The 18,010-nt window shown below is 38.9% G+C and overlaps 3 protein-coding genes across 6 annotated transcripts; 1 reads left to right on the forward strand and 2 right to left on the reverse strand.

Moving 5' to 3' along the window:
* Window positions 1-233: 233 nt before the first annotated feature.
* LOC126805120 (ubiquitin carboxyl-terminal hydrolase 23) lies at window positions 234-5,753 on the reverse strand. 2 transcript variants are annotated; one of them, XM_050532255.1, is made up of 11 exons: window positions 5,295-5,753; window positions 4,952-5,066; window positions 4,750-4,860; window positions 4,256-4,428; window positions 3,775-4,101; window positions 3,516-3,644; window positions 2,570-3,178; window positions 2,346-2,465; window positions 1,622-2,276; window positions 950-1,040; window positions 234-741 (listed from the first exon to the last, which is right to left on the reverse strand). In XM_050532255.1, the coding sequence occupies exons 1-11, from the start codon at window positions 5,616-5,618 to the stop codon at window positions 582-584; spliced, it is 2,814 nt and encodes a 937-aa protein (XP_050388212.1). In that variant the 5' UTR covers window positions 5,619-5,753; the 3' UTR covers window positions 234-581. The 2 variants fall into 2 exon arrangements, with proteins under 2 accessions (XP_050388212.1, XP_050388205.1); XM_050532248.1 differs by having other exon boundaries at window positions 2,346-2,468.
* A 4,716-nt stretch (window positions 5,754-10,469) lies between these two features.
* On the forward strand, window positions 10,470-12,606 carry LOC126789222 (BTB/POZ domain-containing protein At2g24240-like). Of its 2 annotated transcripts, none has more exons than XM_050515324.1 (2): window positions 10,470-10,756; window positions 10,847-12,597. In XM_050515324.1, the coding sequence occupies exon 2, from the start codon at window positions 10,902-10,904 to the stop codon at window positions 12,228-12,230; it is 1,329 nt and encodes a 442-aa protein (XP_050371281.1). In that variant the 5' UTR covers window positions 10,470-10,756; window positions 10,847-10,901; the 3' UTR covers window positions 12,231-12,597. The 2 variants fall into 2 exon arrangements, with proteins under 2 accessions (XP_050371281.1, XP_050371289.1); XM_050515332.1 differs by having other exon boundaries at window positions 10,542-10,756; window positions 10,872-12,606.
* A 542-nt stretch (window positions 12,607-13,148) lies between these two features.
* LOC126783328 (omega-6 fatty acid desaturase, chloroplastic) lies at window positions 13,149-16,870 on the reverse strand. 2 transcript variants are annotated; one of them, XM_050508784.1, is made up of 10 exons: window positions 16,610-16,864; window positions 16,458-16,512; window positions 15,698-15,933; window positions 15,149-15,292; window positions 14,863-15,014; window positions 14,584-14,706; window positions 14,264-14,441; window positions 14,020-14,138; window positions 13,790-13,904; window positions 13,154-13,630 (listed from the first exon to the last, which is right to left on the reverse strand). In XM_050508784.1, the coding sequence occupies exons 1-10, from the start codon at window positions 16,646-16,648 to the stop codon at window positions 13,469-13,471; spliced, it is 1,323 nt and encodes a 440-aa protein (XP_050364741.1). In that variant the 5' UTR covers window positions 16,649-16,864; the 3' UTR covers window positions 13,154-13,468. The 2 variants fall into 2 exon arrangements, with proteins under 2 accessions (XP_050364747.1, XP_050364741.1); XM_050508790.1 differs by lacking the exons at window positions 14,584-14,706; window positions 14,863-15,014 and having other exon boundaries at window positions 13,149-13,630; window positions 14,264-14,452; window positions 16,610-16,870.
* Between the last annotated feature and the right edge of the window lie 1,140 nt (window positions 16,871-18,010).

Below are 18,010 nucleotides of genomic sequence, written 5' to 3' on the forward strand. Positions count from 1 at the left end.
GTCATCTAGTCAGCATAGCAGCCAATGAAATATGCAGGTCTCTGATGATTGAAGTTTGGCTGTTTGGGCTATAGAAGGTCTATAAAAGTTTGAAACATGCAGGTTTCAAAAACACAAGTTTGATAAATACAATGCAAAGTTTACAACAGATAAACTTGCTGTAGATATGCGGATATCTACGGAATTGCTGCAATTCTGTTCTACAACAGATAAAACTACTCAATTCAGTAAATGGGGAAATCTCTATATTTATTGAATTATTTGGAACCCAAGTTTTACCAGCTACAGGACACACTTCAATGCTACAATGCTACAGAGTTAGAATTGCTCCCACTAATCATAGATTCATAGGAGATGAACAACAATAAACATAAAAGTAAAAATAAACATATAAAATCAATATATCCCTGTAACACAACATTTCAGCTGAAGCAATGACTGCATCACTGCATAAGAAATGCTCCCACAGGAATAAGATACACAGTCCCCAGCTCAGCGCACCCAAAAATGTCAAGAACCCTAATGCTCTCCCTGTCGTACAATTTGTCTCAACTGCTACAGAAAACAAGACAGCAGACCCATCATATCCTGCGTGGACGATTTCCAGAATCAAACCTTTGTAATCTTGGCTTGTTCTGTTGTGCTTTCTTGTTTGCAAGTATTTGGAATTGATTTGGCCCTCCGGGGACGAGTTTTGCTTGTCTCACCTTCTTTCTTTTTCCCCTATCATATTCTTCATCCCTGCACGCATTGGAAATTCAGATTGTCAAAAATGATGTGATATTACATCAGTAATAGCCGAATGTAATCTTGTAGTTGCTAACGTTTCAATCCCTCAAGCTCTATAGATTGAGTAATTAAACCCAGTCATTCATATATTACTACATTTTTAAGTTTAAATGCTCAACGCATTGTAGTAACCCTAAACGGAGGGCACAATCCAACTCACCAATCATCTCCCACATAACCGATCGTCATAGGTGCATGGCTTGATTCTACAACACGAGACTGAGGCAATTCAATTCCATCCCAAGGTGCAACTGCAATTAACAAATTACGGGGGATCAGAAACCATTCAGTAACCAATAGGACCATACAGTTAGTTGGTGCTTCTTGACCATCTATAAAGGCAAAAAAGTGACCAAGAAGCTGGAAAGTACATGGTTAAACCACATCCAATCTTGACATTCACAACAAGTTAAAAATCTGAAACTACAGATAAATTGGTCATGAACAAGTCTAAAACCAAACTGCCCATTTATGCATATAATCACATGCTTGAATATACTTTTTGAAGTTGAAACACAGTAACCAATGACCACCAAACATTGCAATATACTCATGCAGGTATGAATCTATCGCATGCAAAAGCCAGTAATGTTCAGTTATCAAAACAAAAACAAAAAACCCAGTAATGATCAAATCACATGCTTGAATATACTTTTTGAAGTTGAAACAAGGTAACCAATGTCCACCATACATTGCAACATACTCATGCAGGCATGAATCTAACGAATGCAAAAGCCAGAATCAAATGCATGCAAAAGCCAGCAATGTTCAATTATCAAAACAAAACAAAAAAAAACGCCAGTAATGATCATCATAGCATTTATCCACTCACCAACAGTCTCAGCTGGACCTGGAGTTGGCACACCATTACATCCATTTTGCATTGTATCTTTTTTACAGTTATGTGGAGCATCAGTTCGACCCGGCTCCCTTTGGTTTTCAAGTGTAACAGAGGAAGAGCCAATACCATTTTGTTGTAGTTTCTCACTTGCAAGCACTGTTACATTATGAATGATGTTCTCTCTAAACTGAACAACATGAGGATTCACCAAGCATTTATTAGAAGTTCCATCTTCATCTGTTTTCAAACCAGATTTGTTTCGCTTTCTCTTTACACAGACAGAAACCAAGTGATCTGTCTGGGTAGTTTCAGATGTCGATGGGCCTAGACCAGATGAAGGACAGTTTTTTCTTAAGTATTTCTTACTAAGGCTCCTACAATCTAAAGTTCGGTGTTTTCTCCTTTTCTGCTTCTTCTGCACACTTAAGACTGCCCTAGAAAGTAAAGACGGCCGAAAATGCATGCTTGTCACCTTACACTTTATGTTATTGTTTTTCAATCCTTTAGGGTGCTTGCAGTCAGGAGCTTCCACAACTAATAATTTATTTGTCACAACTGATGAGCCAGACAATTTTGCTGAATCAGCATGTACCAATGTCTGGCCACAATCACTAGCCTTCCCATGTTCATTGGTATAACTTCCAGCCTGGAAAATGGATGGAGTCAAATCATGAAAGCACACATAACATAAAACTACAGATACACAAACGAATACCTGACTGATTCTAGAGCTTGGTGGATCCGATGGCTTTTCCGGATTCAGTTTCTCCAATGCTAAACCACTAGGAATTTTGGATGAAGCCACACTCGAATTCCTAGCACTGGGAGCATGATTCTTCTAGATGCATAAACAGAAAGTCAAGTACAACATAAGACACCAAGCTTGGTAAATAATCCAAATATACCAATGTACATGGAATTTTAGTAGCATCCACTTACATTCAAAGAAATATCATCTTGGACAGGCTTAGATGCCTTAAAGATTTCAGGGTCTATGACAGCAGGCGATATCATAATTGAAACCCTATCATCATCATTTGAACTTGCTTTGTCATTGCAGTCGTTTATTTTGGCACCATTTGTAAAAGCCATGGCAGTTGCAGAATCTGACATGCTAGTTTTACTGCTTGGAAGCGTAGTTGATGGTGATATATTTTCTTTCAATGAGCTCTCTGATTGTGACACTTTCAAAGACTCTGAGATGGTTTCCTTCTTACGCACCACATTTTGTGTCACTATGTGGCCATTATTTTGATTAACTGATGCTTCCTTCAGTTGGGAGACCCTTGGGGCAATAGATGATGCATCTTTTTGTGCAATAGAAGAGGCTAGATCACTTGATCTGGCCGGAGCTGAAATGTTTCGAATAGGTTCTTTCGACAAATGGTTGTCAACAGGAGTAATCTTACTTCCAATACCATTTGGTTTGAAATACTCCTTTTGAGTAACATCAACAGGCTTCCTGGGAATAACATTTCTTCTATCACGTACATAGAACAACATGTAAGCCTTTTGCTGCAAAACAGTCATCTCACGAACTTGCTTTACCTGTTACATCATATGATTTCATAAGCTGTTTGAAATCTTAATTTATTTTACACTCAGGAAATATAAGATCCTGCATTCAGCAAACTATATGATCTCTCCCTAAAGTAAGAGGGAACTCAATACAATTGAGCTACTAAAACATAAGAATGGATCATCCCTTCAGAGATATGCCAAGTTATAAGTTTAATATAGCAAATACAACTAAACTGAAGAGCTAATTGTGTGTGTACTTATATTAGAGTAGCTCACGTACTTCATAACATACCTAACATTAATAAAAAAGCGAGAGCATGTGCAAGACCAATACAGACAAAAGGATCTGAGATTATCAACTTACATCATTGTCATCCAGAGAGAGCCATATGCCAGTTGATGTCCGAACGAAGCAATAATAATGGCCTGAATATGTGCTAGCCCCATAATGAACTAGAACCCCATAAAGAGTATATTTCAAGTCTCCTTCCGGCTAATTTAAACACAAAAGTGGATAGAATTAGAACAGTACTGTTATAAGTGTTGCATAGATAGGGCTGTATAAAGTGTATCTGAAGAATTAAAAATATATCAAGTTTGCATAATTGGTTAAGTGTTCTTACATATGCTCCACTAACAAAAGGCCTCAAGTCCAACGTAGGACCAAATTGAACTTCTTTGTTAATTTTTTGTCCAGGGTCATGTGCACGAAACCGCTTTAAATGGATGCTGAGAACACTAGGGGGCTTGTGGATGGTCATCTGTTTCATAGCTCGAACTTTCTGATTGCATTTTTGGCACTGATATTGCCTTTCCCCACCATCCAATTGTTCTTCAGCAGTAAAGTTCACAAGTGCTTTATTCAATGAATTTGCTTTGGCTATTTCAAGACTTAAATCTAGGAATGGATCTAATTTGTCAGAGCAATACGAGCACTGCAAACATTTGACCTGAAGAAATACATTACATAGAAATTAAAATAGAATAGAAGGTAGAAAATTCATCAAATTCATTATTTATAAAACTTTCATGGCCTACAGTATCTTCAAAGATATAAACTTGACCTATTAAGACCAAAAAAAGGAGGTAAAAACAAAAATTCACCCGACTTCGAAGGCGACCACCAAAGATTTTGTGTACCAAACTCTTCTCATAGGCACTAGGGGATTCACTTGGCACTCCAGATGGTAAACAACATTTATGCATGGATTCCAGCAAGTTTACCATGTATTCATGTGCATCCTCCTGTCTGGACTTCCGGAAGTTTCGCGATATGCCTAATCATGTTGTCAGGAATCCCAACATCCAAAGTATAAATCAGGAAACTGAACCAAGTATATCTCAACCCCATAAGAGATAAATTGGACTGATTCATATGTAGGATTTATATAGTGTATTTCTTTCTGAAGGGACTTCCAAACAATGAAAATAACAAAGAATTGTCCCTATCATACAGCATCCTTAATTAGTCATCTGAAATGGTTTGATTGGTATTTCACCAACATGAGCAAACTTAACTATAAACTATTCTTTCCTGATCCAGTATGAGACTAGTCTACATGCAAGAAAATACAAGTAAATAAAGATTTCAAGCATACGTTGTAGATTGCAGACAAGAGCCTTTGGCAAAATGCTCTTAGTGGACTGTAGAGCAAGACTGACATGTTCTTGGATGGCACACAAAGCACAAAACCCATTCTTTATATGACCTGCGCAAATAAACCATTAAATCAGCTATGAATTGAATTCAACATTCCTCATACAGTCACATAAGAACCAAGTATCTCGCTGAGTACTCACAAGAATTCCGATGCCTGCCGCTTTGCAAGTAGGCGGCTAGAGGCTCAGTATACGTCAAACACTGCAGCACCGAATTGAGATAACAAGTGTTCCCCATGTTTATCAATCCAGCACCCTGCAAAATTATCAAAACCATTCTTCCTATCAATCATTGCATTATCTATAACCAGCAGAGCATCCAAAATTAAAGGTCGAAACTTCAAAAACAGAGTCACTCTGTTTATCATAGTACAATTCATTCCCAATTAGAAACTAAGCAAGTAAGCAATGATTAAATTAAGCTAAAGCTTCAAAGCTTAAACCTTTACGCATCAAAACTAATACAAACAAAACTGAAACTCACAATTCTCCGAAATGTAATGGGAAAACTGAGCTCCGGATCCCACCCGTTCTCCAGAAACTCCGACCCAACACTCTTCTTCGCGCCCGAACCCGACTGGCCCTGACCCGAGCCTCCCGACCCGGGTCTACGTGAATCGGAGCTGCCGCTAGTCCCCGGATTAAGCGTCTCCGGCCGGAAGTCACTGCCGTCGTTGTTGAACCCCTTGAACGGCTTTCTCGCGAGATGAAACTCGATCCTCGGGAACGGTGAGGCATCGTCGGCCGATTTGAGCTGCGGATCCGAGCCCTGACCCGATCGGACTGCGGGGCTGAGCACGTCGGCCATTTTCTGAAATCAGAGCTTTTTGGTGGAGGAAAGCTGAGATTTTTAGGCGTTGGGTAATTAGGGATTGGACTGCGTGAATCGAAAGAGTGGAGCTTTAGGGTTTTGAGGAGAGAGAGAGGTGGGAGTGAAAGAGGAAGCAAAATGTGGGAGATGGAGGCAGTATTAAACCCTACAGCAGTCCAGTGTCGGAAGCTCAAGATTTTTGGCACAGGTGAGAGTATGATGACTACGGTGAGGTCGAGTGCAGGGGATTGAGACACTTGGAATCAGGGATGTTGGGCCTTTTGGGTTCAATAGATTCAGGACATTCTGTAGTCTGTACCCTTCAGCAAGAGTCCAACTAGGATTTTTACTTTCCTAACCCAATAAGGGAAGAAGCAGTGAGACCATTGCATTATATATTTACAGGGTTTTAGGGTTTAAGGCAGCTTCTGGTTTGGAAGTTGGAACAAGATGGGGAGGCACATGAAGATGAATTGGATGGAGCTGCCCATGGAAGTGGTGGTGGAGATCATGAAGAGAGTGTCTGCAAAGTGGGTTTGTCGCATCAGATGCGTCTGTAAGATGCTGTTGCGCATAGTCGACTCCCCCTCTTTTGTTATGTTGCGTTCTAAACTTCTTCTTGATCCTGATTCTCGTGTACCACCTGCTCCGCCTCCATTGATCCTACATCATTGTCGATCATACATTTTTCCTAAGAAAATATTCGTATCCACCTTGCATTTATTTCATTACGACCCTAATTCTGATGCCCGATGTACTCAACTTAATGAAGGACTTACTTTGCAGTCATCCAATCCGACTGATTATTACATTGTAGAATTTGTTTTCTGCAACTTGTTTTGCGTTACATATAGCTATGGTGCATTCAGCTTTGTGGTCAATCCTCTTCGGGGAGAAGTTCTAAGACTCCCACCCAGTCGTCACCAGATTGCTAAACTAGTTTTTGGTCCAAATTTTTGCGACGGGTATGTTTCGACTGGAATGGGATTTGATAGTATAACCAATACCTACAAGATTCTTCGTGTTACAAAAATTATCATTGTAGAAGGGGAATGGAGTTTTACAAATAGATACAGATACTGCTATGTATCCCAAGCACTTGTTCTTGGCGACATGTACCCGCAGCTCCACCTCCAGATACGTTATTACATCGCTACAAGAATATATGTGCACATGGAGATGAGCATTGGCTCGTGTATGACCGCAATTTCGTTCACACGGTAGTTGATCATGAAATTCATATTCAATCACTATTAGATATAAATCCAAGAATAAGGAGAATTTTTTTTAAATTGAGTTATTTTATTTTCAACTCTTGGTTTACATCTAATGATAGTTGAACATGAATTCCACGGTCAACTATTGACCGTGTGAACAGCTACTGACCGTGTAAACGGGGCTGCGTGTATGATTATACAAGAGAAGGAATTCAAGATCGAAATACTTTCTTTCGACTTCAAGAAAGAAGAGTTCTTTTTTATTCCTACTCCTTGCCTCGTATTAAAGGGTATGAGCTACAACCGATTACAGTTGATTAACTATAAAGGATATATGGGTAAATATGACATCAGATACCCATATTGAAATATGGGTGATGAAAGATTATAATAAAAAAACAGTGGATGTTGGATTATTCCATCAATATCCACATGCCTGAATTGAATCCTCCTTTTGTGTTTTGGAGAGCATTATGTTGTGGATAGTTTTCAAAAAATCAAACACAATATTATTCTTGGATACAAGAGAGGCTCGTCACCAAAAATCTTCTCAAATGTTCAAGTGAGAGTGAGACGGAGTGCATACGAATCATGAGTACTCTTAGTGAGAGCTTGATCTCCCTAAAAGGCTACGGGAATTTGGGGGAAGCCGAAGAACCAGCTACTTATAGGAGTTATGGCAATTGGTCCGAAGGAAAAGCAAGCGGGAAAGTTTTCTTTTACTTAACAATGTAGAACATCGGCATTTGTTTTTCACATATTTTTTAAGTAAGTGTATTTGATTCGAGGATTAATTAGAAGTTGAGTAGAACTACATCTTACATTGGACTGGAACCTAACATGCTTTAATGTAGTCCTCTTAATTAGTAGGGCAGCTATATATAAGTAGCTACATGGACATAAATAATGGTACTTGATCCTGCTCTGAGTAGATTTTTCAGAACTTTGAACTGAAGCAAATGAGATCAAACCCTTTAAGTGCAAGAAAACCCATAAAGTTGGGATAATTCCAGATAAGTCTAGCTTAATCAGACATCACGAGTTCATAACAATCCACTCCCACCTCTTATTGCAAAGTCAGTCTTACTTTTCTTGAGTTTCTTCAACCTTTAGTGTGAAAATCAATCAGATCAATCACAAAATGGCAACACAAAACGTGGAGTATAAGTTACCTATGTGGATCATACCCCTTAGAGGGTTGTTAGTTGTTACAAAGATGGTCAATTATGCACCACAAACCAAGCTAGCTGCCAATAACGTTGTGTAATATAAGTACTTTATTAGAACCAAGGTGATGATGTGCCGTCTATGACCCGCAATCCCCATTTGCAGGTCTAAAATGATGTGTAACGGCCCTCAAACTTAACGATTTAGGAGCAATTTTGAGACTTACTTAACAGCAGTTTAGATTCTAATGAGGAGATGCCAATAATGAGTTTAGGAGCTACTTACAAAGGGATGGATTTGTTGGTTAAATAGTTGCATTACGTGAATAGTTCACTCTCGAGCTAACTTGAGCTTCACATCAAAGATAGGTTTGTCTGAAATCTTCTACTTGATTTTTTTTTATAAAGCCTTGTAAGAATGATGAAATTTATTGGAAATAAAAAAAAATAAAAATGAGGCACCGAAATCTCTCATACAAGAAACAAAACTAGCGAAATCGAAAATTGAGAAGACCAACCCTATCTCTATCATAAAAAGAACGAACAAAATCTGGAGGGGAATCCTACCAGGTTATACTAGAGTCAAAACTTACTGGTGCATCTGCTACCTGATTCCCTTCCCAATATATATGAGAGGAACAGAAATGCATATGTGAGATCTTATGAAGACAATTTTTCCACAAAACACGAAGCCGCCAATGAGCTGACATGGGAGAACGAATAAGGTCGAGGACAATTTGTGAGTCGATCTCTAACCAAATAAACTTCCAGTCTCGTACCCAAGCAAGCTTAATCGTTGTAATGACATCCGTAACTTCTACTGCAATAGAGATCGAAATATCAAGAGAAGAAGAGAAAGCGCCAATAAAACCCCCATGCTCATTTCTATAAACACCATCATAGCCACCTACACCCAAATCTCTTCGCCAAGCACCATCCGTGTTAACCTTCACCCAACCCGATGGAGGAGGGTGCCAATTCACCTCTACAATTTTAGGAGCTTGACGAGGATTACAGCGAGCCCCAAAACACTTCAAGACATGAAGATCAAGAACTGAGTTGTGCATGATCCCAGAAAACAAGATGACTAGAAGCATGAACATGCCCAACAATAAGCGCACACAAATGATTCGCATGAACCACAGCACTATCATATCTGACCTTATTGTTTCTAGAATTCCATATGTACCACAATGCAGAAGTAAAAGCCACCCTCCATAACTCTTGTAATTGAGCACTACGACAAGCAACAAGACCACAATTGAAGACATTTAATATTGAACATGGCAAAGCTCCCAAATCAAAATTGTTCAATAAAAAAAAGCCATATTGCTGAAGCAAAGGAGCAATTTAAAAAAAAAAATATATGCTCCAGAGACTCCACATTCTTTCAACAAAGACCACATCTAGATGCAATGGATATACCTCTTATTTGCAAAACATCCTCTGAAAAGAATACGACCATGTAAGACTTGCCAAGTCAACAAAGACATACGGGGAGTAATGGATTTTAACCAAATAGACTCACCCCATGAAATAGATGGAGCATTAGGATGTAAAAACTGAAAAGCATCCTTTGCAGTAAGTTCATCACTTGCCAAAGGGTCAGAAGCAATGGGAACTTGCTCAATGAGGCTACAAAGACCAGGGAAGTGAATCTTTAATAAATCAGGAAGATTCCAAGCACCATTAGATATAAAATCTACCACCGTTCCATTTAACTCATTCACCACATTAGCATATCTTCCAAAAAAATCAATGAGAGGCCGTGTCAAGAAATTATCTTTCCAAAAAGAAACTTTAGCACCCGAACCAATTGACCACCGTGAATCTTCTACTTGATAATTGATGTTGCTTTGGTTATACTTATATGTAATGACAAACACAAGATATCGGATTGCATAGGATGCAACGGTGTACTATGGGATTTTACCATCTAAGAATAGTTCTTAATGAAACATTGTTGGGTTTCACTTCATAAATTTCATCAAAAAAGATTTATTCTATTCATCTCAAACCACATAGAAATGATAGAATACAAAAAATGGAAAATAGAATCATCCAATTACATCACCAATAAATGAAATTAAATATGTTTTGAAACGGACAAGATAAAGCAAATCAAGTCAGTGCCATGATTGGAAGATGAAACCCAACGTGAGCTGCTGCTTCTCTGCTCGTCGATCTCAAAGTCTCAAATTCTGCGTCATTCATTTCCATTCCAAAGCTTCAAATTTTAGGACATAAAAACAAACACAACATTTGAAACACCACACCCCACAAGACACGCTTTCTCTCTTCGGGACGCAGCTGACTTTTTCTGAGCGACCTTGACTTACCATCTCCCTCATTCAATTGGACATTGACTATTCAATCAACAGCTGATATCCGAGGAGCATTAAAGCTACGTTAGACCCACCACAGCGAATTTATTTTCATCAAAAGCTCTGCTATGTCCGGACCAAAGGTTGAACCTTTATTTCTCCTCGTTGGCTATAAACATGAAAAATTAGAGCCAAAGTAGGAGCGATGTTTGAACTCTAAACCGCTCCAGTTCTTCAACTCCTTCACCAAATCCCGCAAATTTAGAAACCCATTTATCACAACTTGTTCTCTTCATAACCCAGATCGTCATTTCTGTCAAATCCATCAAATTCTCCCATCATCTTTGATCAAAGTCCACCTGGTCTCCCATGGTGTTCTGTTTCTTCTTCTTCATACCTCAGACTTCTGTCTCCAAATAAACACACAGGTACTAACTTCTCACAGTTGTTGGCCTCTCAATCTTTGTGTTCTTTAGTTTGCAATTTTTAAATGAAAGTTTCAAATTTTATTGTTGTAGGATCATGTATTGACTCATTTTCCAGCTCAAAATCCTTCTGCGCTTCTCAAATTCAATGACGGGATACCAGAAAAACCGCGTGAGATTGAACGTAGGAGGCAGAATCTTCGAGACAACCGCCACAACTCTCGCCAATGCCGGCCGGAATTCCCTCTTCGGCGCCATGTTCGACGACAGCTGGAATCTCCAATCCGATAACACCAACGAGTACTTCATCGACCGCAACCCCGATTGCTTTGCGGTCCTCCTTGATCTTCTCAGAAGCAATGAACTCTGTGTCCCTGCAAATATGTCCGAAAAGCTCTTGTATAGAGAAGCCTTGTATTACGGCGTGTTAGACCACGTCCGGTCCGCGAAATGGGGACCGTTCGATGGCAACAGGCTGTGGCTCTCTAGAACCGTCGCCGGTCAAGCTCCCGGCGACGGGACCGCCATACGGGCCGGCCCGGATGGCGGCTGCTGCGTGGCTCATGGTTGTATGGTTCATGTGTATGATTGGATGTTGGATGAGCATCCTCCTATTAATCTTGACTATCAGACAGTCAATGACGTTGGGTGGCTGGACTCTGAGAACATAGTTGTGAGTGTTTGTGAGAGGATGGGCCGCGGCGACGGCGGAATTGGGCTGTTCAGCTCGTCAAGCGGTGAGCTGAGGGACAAGTTTCAGGTGAGTCACGAGAATCAAGTGAAGAGCTTCACTGCTGGAGCCTTGAGTTTCAGCTCGGATTATAAGATATATTCGAGCTGTAAAGGGAGGAGTAATGAGTATGGGATTGGAGTTTGGGATCAGATAACTGGGAAGCAGACTGACTTCTTCTACGAGCCGCTGGGGTGGTCTCTTGGTGATGCAGACAAGCTGCAATGGCTGAATGGGAGTAACTGTTTGCTGGTGGCTACTTTGTTTCCTAGGAACGACAACTGTTACATTAGTTTGTTGGATTTTCGGGAGAAGAAGATGGTGTGGTCTTGGTCCGATATGGGAGCTCCGATAACGTCGGATGAGAAGAGGGTTAGGGATGCCATAGCTATGGAAGAGAGCAATGCAATCTGTGTTGTGAATGAGTATGAGGATTTGGGGTTTATTGATATCAGAAATTCTGGGGGAAGTGTGAGGTGGAGCTCAAGGAGTAAGCTCATGAAGGGGAAAATGCCTGATGAGCCTTGCTACCCTAAGCTTGCATTACATGAAGGGCAACTGTTTTCGTCCATGAATGATTCGATTTCAGTGTTCTGTGGACCTGATTGGGTTTTGACATCAAGGCTCCGAAGAAGCTATGGAGGTTCCATCTGCGATTTCTCGATTGGAGGGGATCGGCTTTTCGCTCTTCATAGCGAGGAGAATGTGTTTGACATATGGGAGACTCCGCCTTCGCCAATTATATGATACTTCATCAGCTTATAGTTTCCTTGTTCTCGAGTGTTCTTTCATTTCTGACATACACAATACATAGTTTTGCCAGTAATGTTTAAAGTTTAGACTATAGGGATGTTGAAGAAATAGTAGGCTTGGTTAACTTGCAAAATTCTGATGGTGTATAGGGTTTGCTGAATGCAGAGTATGAAAGTGTTAGCTTTAACTACTAAAGCTTTAGAAATGAAATTTGAATGCTTATCTACAACTAGGTTTATCTTCCACTCTTTTGATTTTACTTTTGGGAAGAACCTCTCTTTTCTTTTCTTTCCCTCTTTTGCATGTGATCAGTTGCAACCGCTATGATGGATGTATATATGAACAGCAGCGCTTTGCATAAAGCTATTGGGTGCAGCCTCGGGTAACTTGGAATCTATCAACCACAATAACAAACAACCATGAGCCTTTTGCATTTTATGAACATCTGACCAGTTCCTCTGCTTCTGTTTATGTTCAGACTTAGAAAACTTGCTTACCAAACACGACTGCCTCTGTTGCTGTTCCATTGTCCAACATTAAGTCTATTAATCTATTTGAACAGCTCGGTGTTTCAATTTTATATGCATGAAGTAGGAGGAAATCCCACTTCAGTTTTAAAAACCCTGAATGATGATATAGAATACTAAACTCGGGTAGACTTTCTTGTTAGGTGAGCCTGTACTCTATTCCTACTGACCTGAGTAGCTAACATGACCTTGTCCTTGTGGTTTAAGATCTTATTAATTTTTACAGCTTGTTAATCTCAAGCTTTAGCGTCAGTACCAGGCATTAATATTTTTGTGAGAAATCATTGTCAGCTATGTAAAATAAAGATCAACACAGGTTCCAACCAACATTACCCTGATCCCTATCTAGTTTAATTCATGAACTCAGTGGTTTCTGACCCAATGTGTCAATTTTCATTGCAAACAAGCACCAAAAAAGAAAAGAGAACATTAAAAAAACATATCCAAGTCTAGAGGATTACTAGAACATGACAAAAAAAAAAGAGAACAGATCAACTCTGTTCAAGGCTATTCAGTGCCGTTCCAGGAAATTTCCTCCAATGAATCGCTCTATTTATAAATTATAAGAAAACTTTTGAAATGGACAGATACAGATTAAGCAAGAACAAGTAAGAAATGGCTTAAGCATACCTAATTTGACCCATAAAGACAAAGCAAAAGAGGAGACCAAAACGGCTGAGACGCCCCACAAAGCTCACAACTTGATTAAGCATAATCAGGCATCACTTTTTTGAGGATTGTAATTGGAAGAGAGTCTTCAGGCGCAAGTTCATCAAAGGGGACGTAGTTCTCCTCCTTGTTGTAAACATGGCAGACTGTCATTATCGTCTTCATCAAGCGCCAATTCCATGTAGCCTCATTGAGATACTGTAATGACAAATGCAAAACAAAGTTGAGAGAAAAAGAACAACACCCTCCATTTTAATGTTTTGGTGACCTTTTTTTTACCTTTCAACAGTTGTATTTATATTAAGGGCATGTTTATGCTTTCACTTGCAAAGCTACAGAGAAAGAAGTTCAATTAACCTTTCCCCAATTTTCTTGGATAGACTTATGAGCTGCTCGTAAGTTATAGCTTGGAATCCTTGGAGATATATGATGGGGTATATGGACATTGATATCATGGCATAGGATCTCAATCCTGTTGAGAAAACAAAGGAATGAATTCAGAACGTTAATACATATGCTGTCTTAATGTTAGATTATAAATCCACATGGCACAAGGAAAATAACAAGAGCATAGTACTATATAGTACCATGAGGGGTAGTCACAGTGAACTGTTCCATTGAGTTGAGCCTGAGCAGCATTCCACTCCTCCGCCGATTTGAAAGGTATATGAGGGGCAGTATGATGAACCATCGTGAAAGTACTCATCTACAAGTAATAAAAAAACTCAGCAAGCTCCATAATTATAAAATTCCCGAAAGCAATTTTTTCATGTTCATCATTACATGATAAGTAAGCAAATAAAGCACTGGAGACCAAGGAATAATATTTACCCAAAAGTGGTAGCCCAACCATGGCATCAGCCAAAACTTTACCCATCCCATGATCCCCATCTTGTACACAATTAGTGGCCATCCAATCCCCATAAATGCAAAAACACAAGCCAAACTTATAGCCGCCCTTTTAACTTCACTTGTTCTGAACTTCTTCAAATTGAAGTGGACGAGCCACCTATTAAGATGCTAAATAACATTTAGATATGCCTATTGGACATTTTCAGATAAAAAATCACCACTAAAAAGCGATCCTTCGTCATATAGTATTTGAAAAACAAACACAGACAATCTATGATTCTTCTTTTACAATTGCATACCAGTGAGCTATTGACATCCAAGGACGAATTGGGCCATATGCATAAATAAGTGCCTTGCGCAACAAAGGGGATGAATCAAACTCGTCTTTCGGAATAGGCTGCCAAGCTGTATCCTCAACTAACCTGTGGTTATGAGGTGAAAAGAGAAGTTAAGGAGGTTTACAGTTAAGACAATAGAATGTACAGGAGCTTAAGCAATCGTGCAGGTTTTAATGTTGGGATCAAGGGTCCCTATATGAGACATTAGAACAATTGCATTTATTTGGGAATAACACATACATATTTGTTTTTGCATGATGCCGGTCATGCTTAAACCTCCATGGTTCATATGGATATACCAACGGCAAGAAGGCCAGAGTCCCAACAATGTCTTCCAATAATTTGTTTCTTGAGAATGATTTGTGTGCACAATCGTGGCCTATAACAAAAAACTTTATAATTGGGAAGGGCAGGAAAAAGAAGAAAAAAAGGAATTAGTTGTCTTAGATTCACTGTTGTAATTACAAAATAAAAGGGACACTGGACTTAAACCAATATAGAATGAAGAGATGTGTTTTGAACAGACCCCAGTAACTGCAGTTCCTGTCCATGCCCACGCCAGAGGGAGTAGATACCATGGGGATTTCGAAATCATAAAGAGCCCAAGTGCATAGGAAGTGGCAGATATTAGAACTGCCTTCCATGCTTTCACATCATCAATCTCAAACACCTGACAATAAAGATAATCATGGTCAGCACAAGGCTCGTGGAACCAACTGAAAGCCGCCAATTAGAGCACTAACAGGATCAAAATACTGGTTTGTATTATACCTTCTCTTTATGCTACAAGAAGATATGTCATTTGCAATGGAAACAAAAAGCCGAGAAATGACGAATTATTATCTATGATGCTGCGACACCCCCTTTCCCACGAAATTAAGTACATAATTCATTCAGTAACAATTAAGGAAAAAAGACTTCCAAGCATGCAGTATGGAGTTTCTCAGTAAAATTAACTCCCAAATGTACTCATTTGATCAGAATAGCCACTCACAGTGGCTGAACCCTATACAACCGCATCAATGAGGAAAACAAATAAGTTGCATTACTGATCGCTCTGCAATAAATCTACTACCTTTTTTGGAAGGGTATCAATGATATCCTTTAGCGTAACAGTGTCCGGGAGTGGTTCTCCAATCTGTCTGAAACCATAATTTTCGGATAATTGTTTTCTGTACTCAGCACTGTCTGGTGAAGATGGTGCAACTGGAATGGCAATCGCTTGTACAAACGTCCTTTGATTTCTAAAAGAACACTGTTGACGCTTACTTCCTTGTTGGAATAGGTTGTCCCATTTCAAACTGTAGATTCCTGTTCATGACAAGCATTTTCAGATGCCCAAAAATATCTCTTTAAAGTCTTATACAAGCAGCAAGTGCCAATCCTGAAAAGGCTAATACTGTAGCAATGTTAAATATACTTTCTCATTTTTTCAGTGTGTGTCTAATATACACAAAGTTTCGAGTCTAACTCAATATATATAAGGAGTAAAGGATGAAAATTTCAGGACAATAATTCACTTTCTTATCAAATTTGGAATCCTTAATTGTGAAAATCTATTTTCTACCCTGGTCAAGAATGTTGGTTGGTTGCTGAATATTTAAAGAATGACACTTTGCGCTAGAGAATAAAGTGTGCAACTGCCTGATTTCATATTGGAAAACCAGTGCAATACAATTGCTCATTGCTTAGAGAAATGCACCCTGCAACTAAAATTGTAATGGACTGAATAAAAACCCAAACTCCAGTTTAGCTATGACCACATAAACACAAAAAAGAACAAAACTTCATGAAGTAATTGAGGAACCCATGAAGACAAATCGAGAATGGCAGACCTGAAGAACAATGGGCTCCAAGTCTCTGGCTTCGAATTGGCTTATGGTAGGGGCCCTGAAACTCAAACCCGAAAAAAAAGAACGAGAATTTAATCAAATTATAAGCAAATGGATTTGATAGAGAATACCAAACATGATAGAGGTCAGCTCACCTTGGATAATAACATGGAATCTGCAAGTCTGCAAGCCATTGCAGTTCACAAGGACCCCCACTTCAGAGCTCTATATCTTCGAAGCTCTCAGCTTTGAGTGATTGAGTTTGAGATTGAATGAAAGTGAAAAAAAAACAGAGCTTTCTGAGGAGGGGGGAAGACCACAACTGGTTTAGGCTGCGCAGTTCTATCTTTGTCGCTGCCCCTTTTGCCTCACTAGATAAGTGTGGCTGGATTTTCTCTACTTTCCACAGCCGCTTGTTGTGTTTCACTCGTGTTCTCTCGTCAGCACCAAAACCATGATAAATATAATTGGTTGAATAATCATGGATTAAAAGTCAAGTACATATTGGTTGTGCTCGGCTGATTTTATGGTGAAAGTGAATGAAAACCGTGCGATTTTTTGTAATATGAATTGCGTGACAAAATTGGGGGATGAAATTTCATTAAAAAAAATTGGGAGATGAAATTATACCAATTTGTTTGTTACATAAGAAAAAATTAAATTAATTAAAAAAAATTAAGCTAGTTATATTCTTTACAATAACTCTTACAAATTCATCTGATCATACACTATAACCAATTTTACTTTGAGTTTTTTTCACCAACAGTCCCTCAATTCTGGTGTACCTACCAATGTGATACCTCAACTCTTAATCGTACCAATGTGATACCCAGACTCTAGTATTGCTATCATTGAAGTACTTCCGTTAGTTTTTTTTAACTTTTCTGTTATCTTGGTGACGTGGCAGGTACGTGAGGCCCACAAAGAGGGTTAAAAGACAAAATTAACCTCATCTGAGAGGAACAATGTTTTTCCCGCCCTTTACCTTGAGAAAGACACCCAACAATTCTAATTTTGGCGCCAATTTTTCCTCCCTACTCCTTAATTTGTGTCTCTTATCTAAACTAAAGAACTACCGCCAACCAGTCGACCACAATCTGATAAAACCTAGATCAATCTCATTTTCTATTTTTACCCTACCACTTGTTAAACTAACAGAATAAATATATAAATTTATATGGAACATCTCATTTCCACAATCTCATAAGAATATAAAAACACATAACTTAACGAAATTCAAATACATGTTTAAGTACCATTAGTTGCCACCTTTTATGTTGATCTGCCATGATTTTTGCTTGTAAGAACTTTTAAGTACCATTAGTACAATGCTTTATCTGCTGGTATTATTCCCTCTGGCTTAACGAAATTCAACTACATGTACCATTAGTTCTTACAAGCAAAAATCATGGCAGATCAACATAAAAGGTGGCAACTAATGGTACTTAAACATGTATTTGAATTTCGTTAAGTTATGTGTTTTTATATTCTTATGAGATTGTGGAAATGAGATGTTCCATATAAATTTCTATATTTATTCTGTTAGTTTAACAAGT

Source organism: Argentina anserina, chromosome 1, assembly GCF_933775445.1.
Source record: "Argentina anserina chromosome 1, drPotAnse1.1, whole genome shotgun sequence".
NCBI classification, from domain to species: domain Eukaryota; kingdom Viridiplantae; phylum Streptophyta; class Magnoliopsida; order Rosales; family Rosaceae; genus Argentina; species Argentina anserina.

Excerpts from the sequence above, each read along its gene's own strand:
- LOC126805120 (XM_050532248.1), bottom strand. The coding sequence starts at position 5,618 with ATGGCCGACGTGCTCAGCCCCGCAGTCCGATCGGGTCAGGGCTCGGAT. Across the intron at positions 4,429-4,749 it reads TCTTGTCTGCAATCTACAAC|GCATATCGCGAAACTTCCGG; the intron begins GTATGCTTGAAA and ends CAACATGATTAG. Across the intron at positions 2,469-2,569 it reads AAGATGATATTTCTTTGAAT|AAGAATCATGCTCCCAGTGC; the intron begins GTAAGTGGATGC and ends TTATGCATCTAG.
- LOC126789222 (XM_050515324.1), top strand. The coding sequence starts at position 10,902 with ATGACGGGATACCAGAAAAACCGCGTGAGATTGAACGTAGGAGGCAGA.
- LOC126783328 (XM_050508784.1), bottom strand. The coding sequence starts at position 16,648 with ATGGCTTGCAGACTTGCAGATTCCATGTTATTATCCAAG. Across the intron at positions 16,513-16,609 it reads ATTCCATGTTATTATCCAAG|GGCCCCTACCATAAGCCAAT; the intron begins GTGAGCTGACCT and ends TTTGAGTTTCAG. Across the intron at positions 14,442-14,583 it reads TGGATGTCAATAGCTCACTG|GTGGCTCGTCCACTTCAATT; the intron begins GTATGCAATTGT and ends GCATCTTAATAG.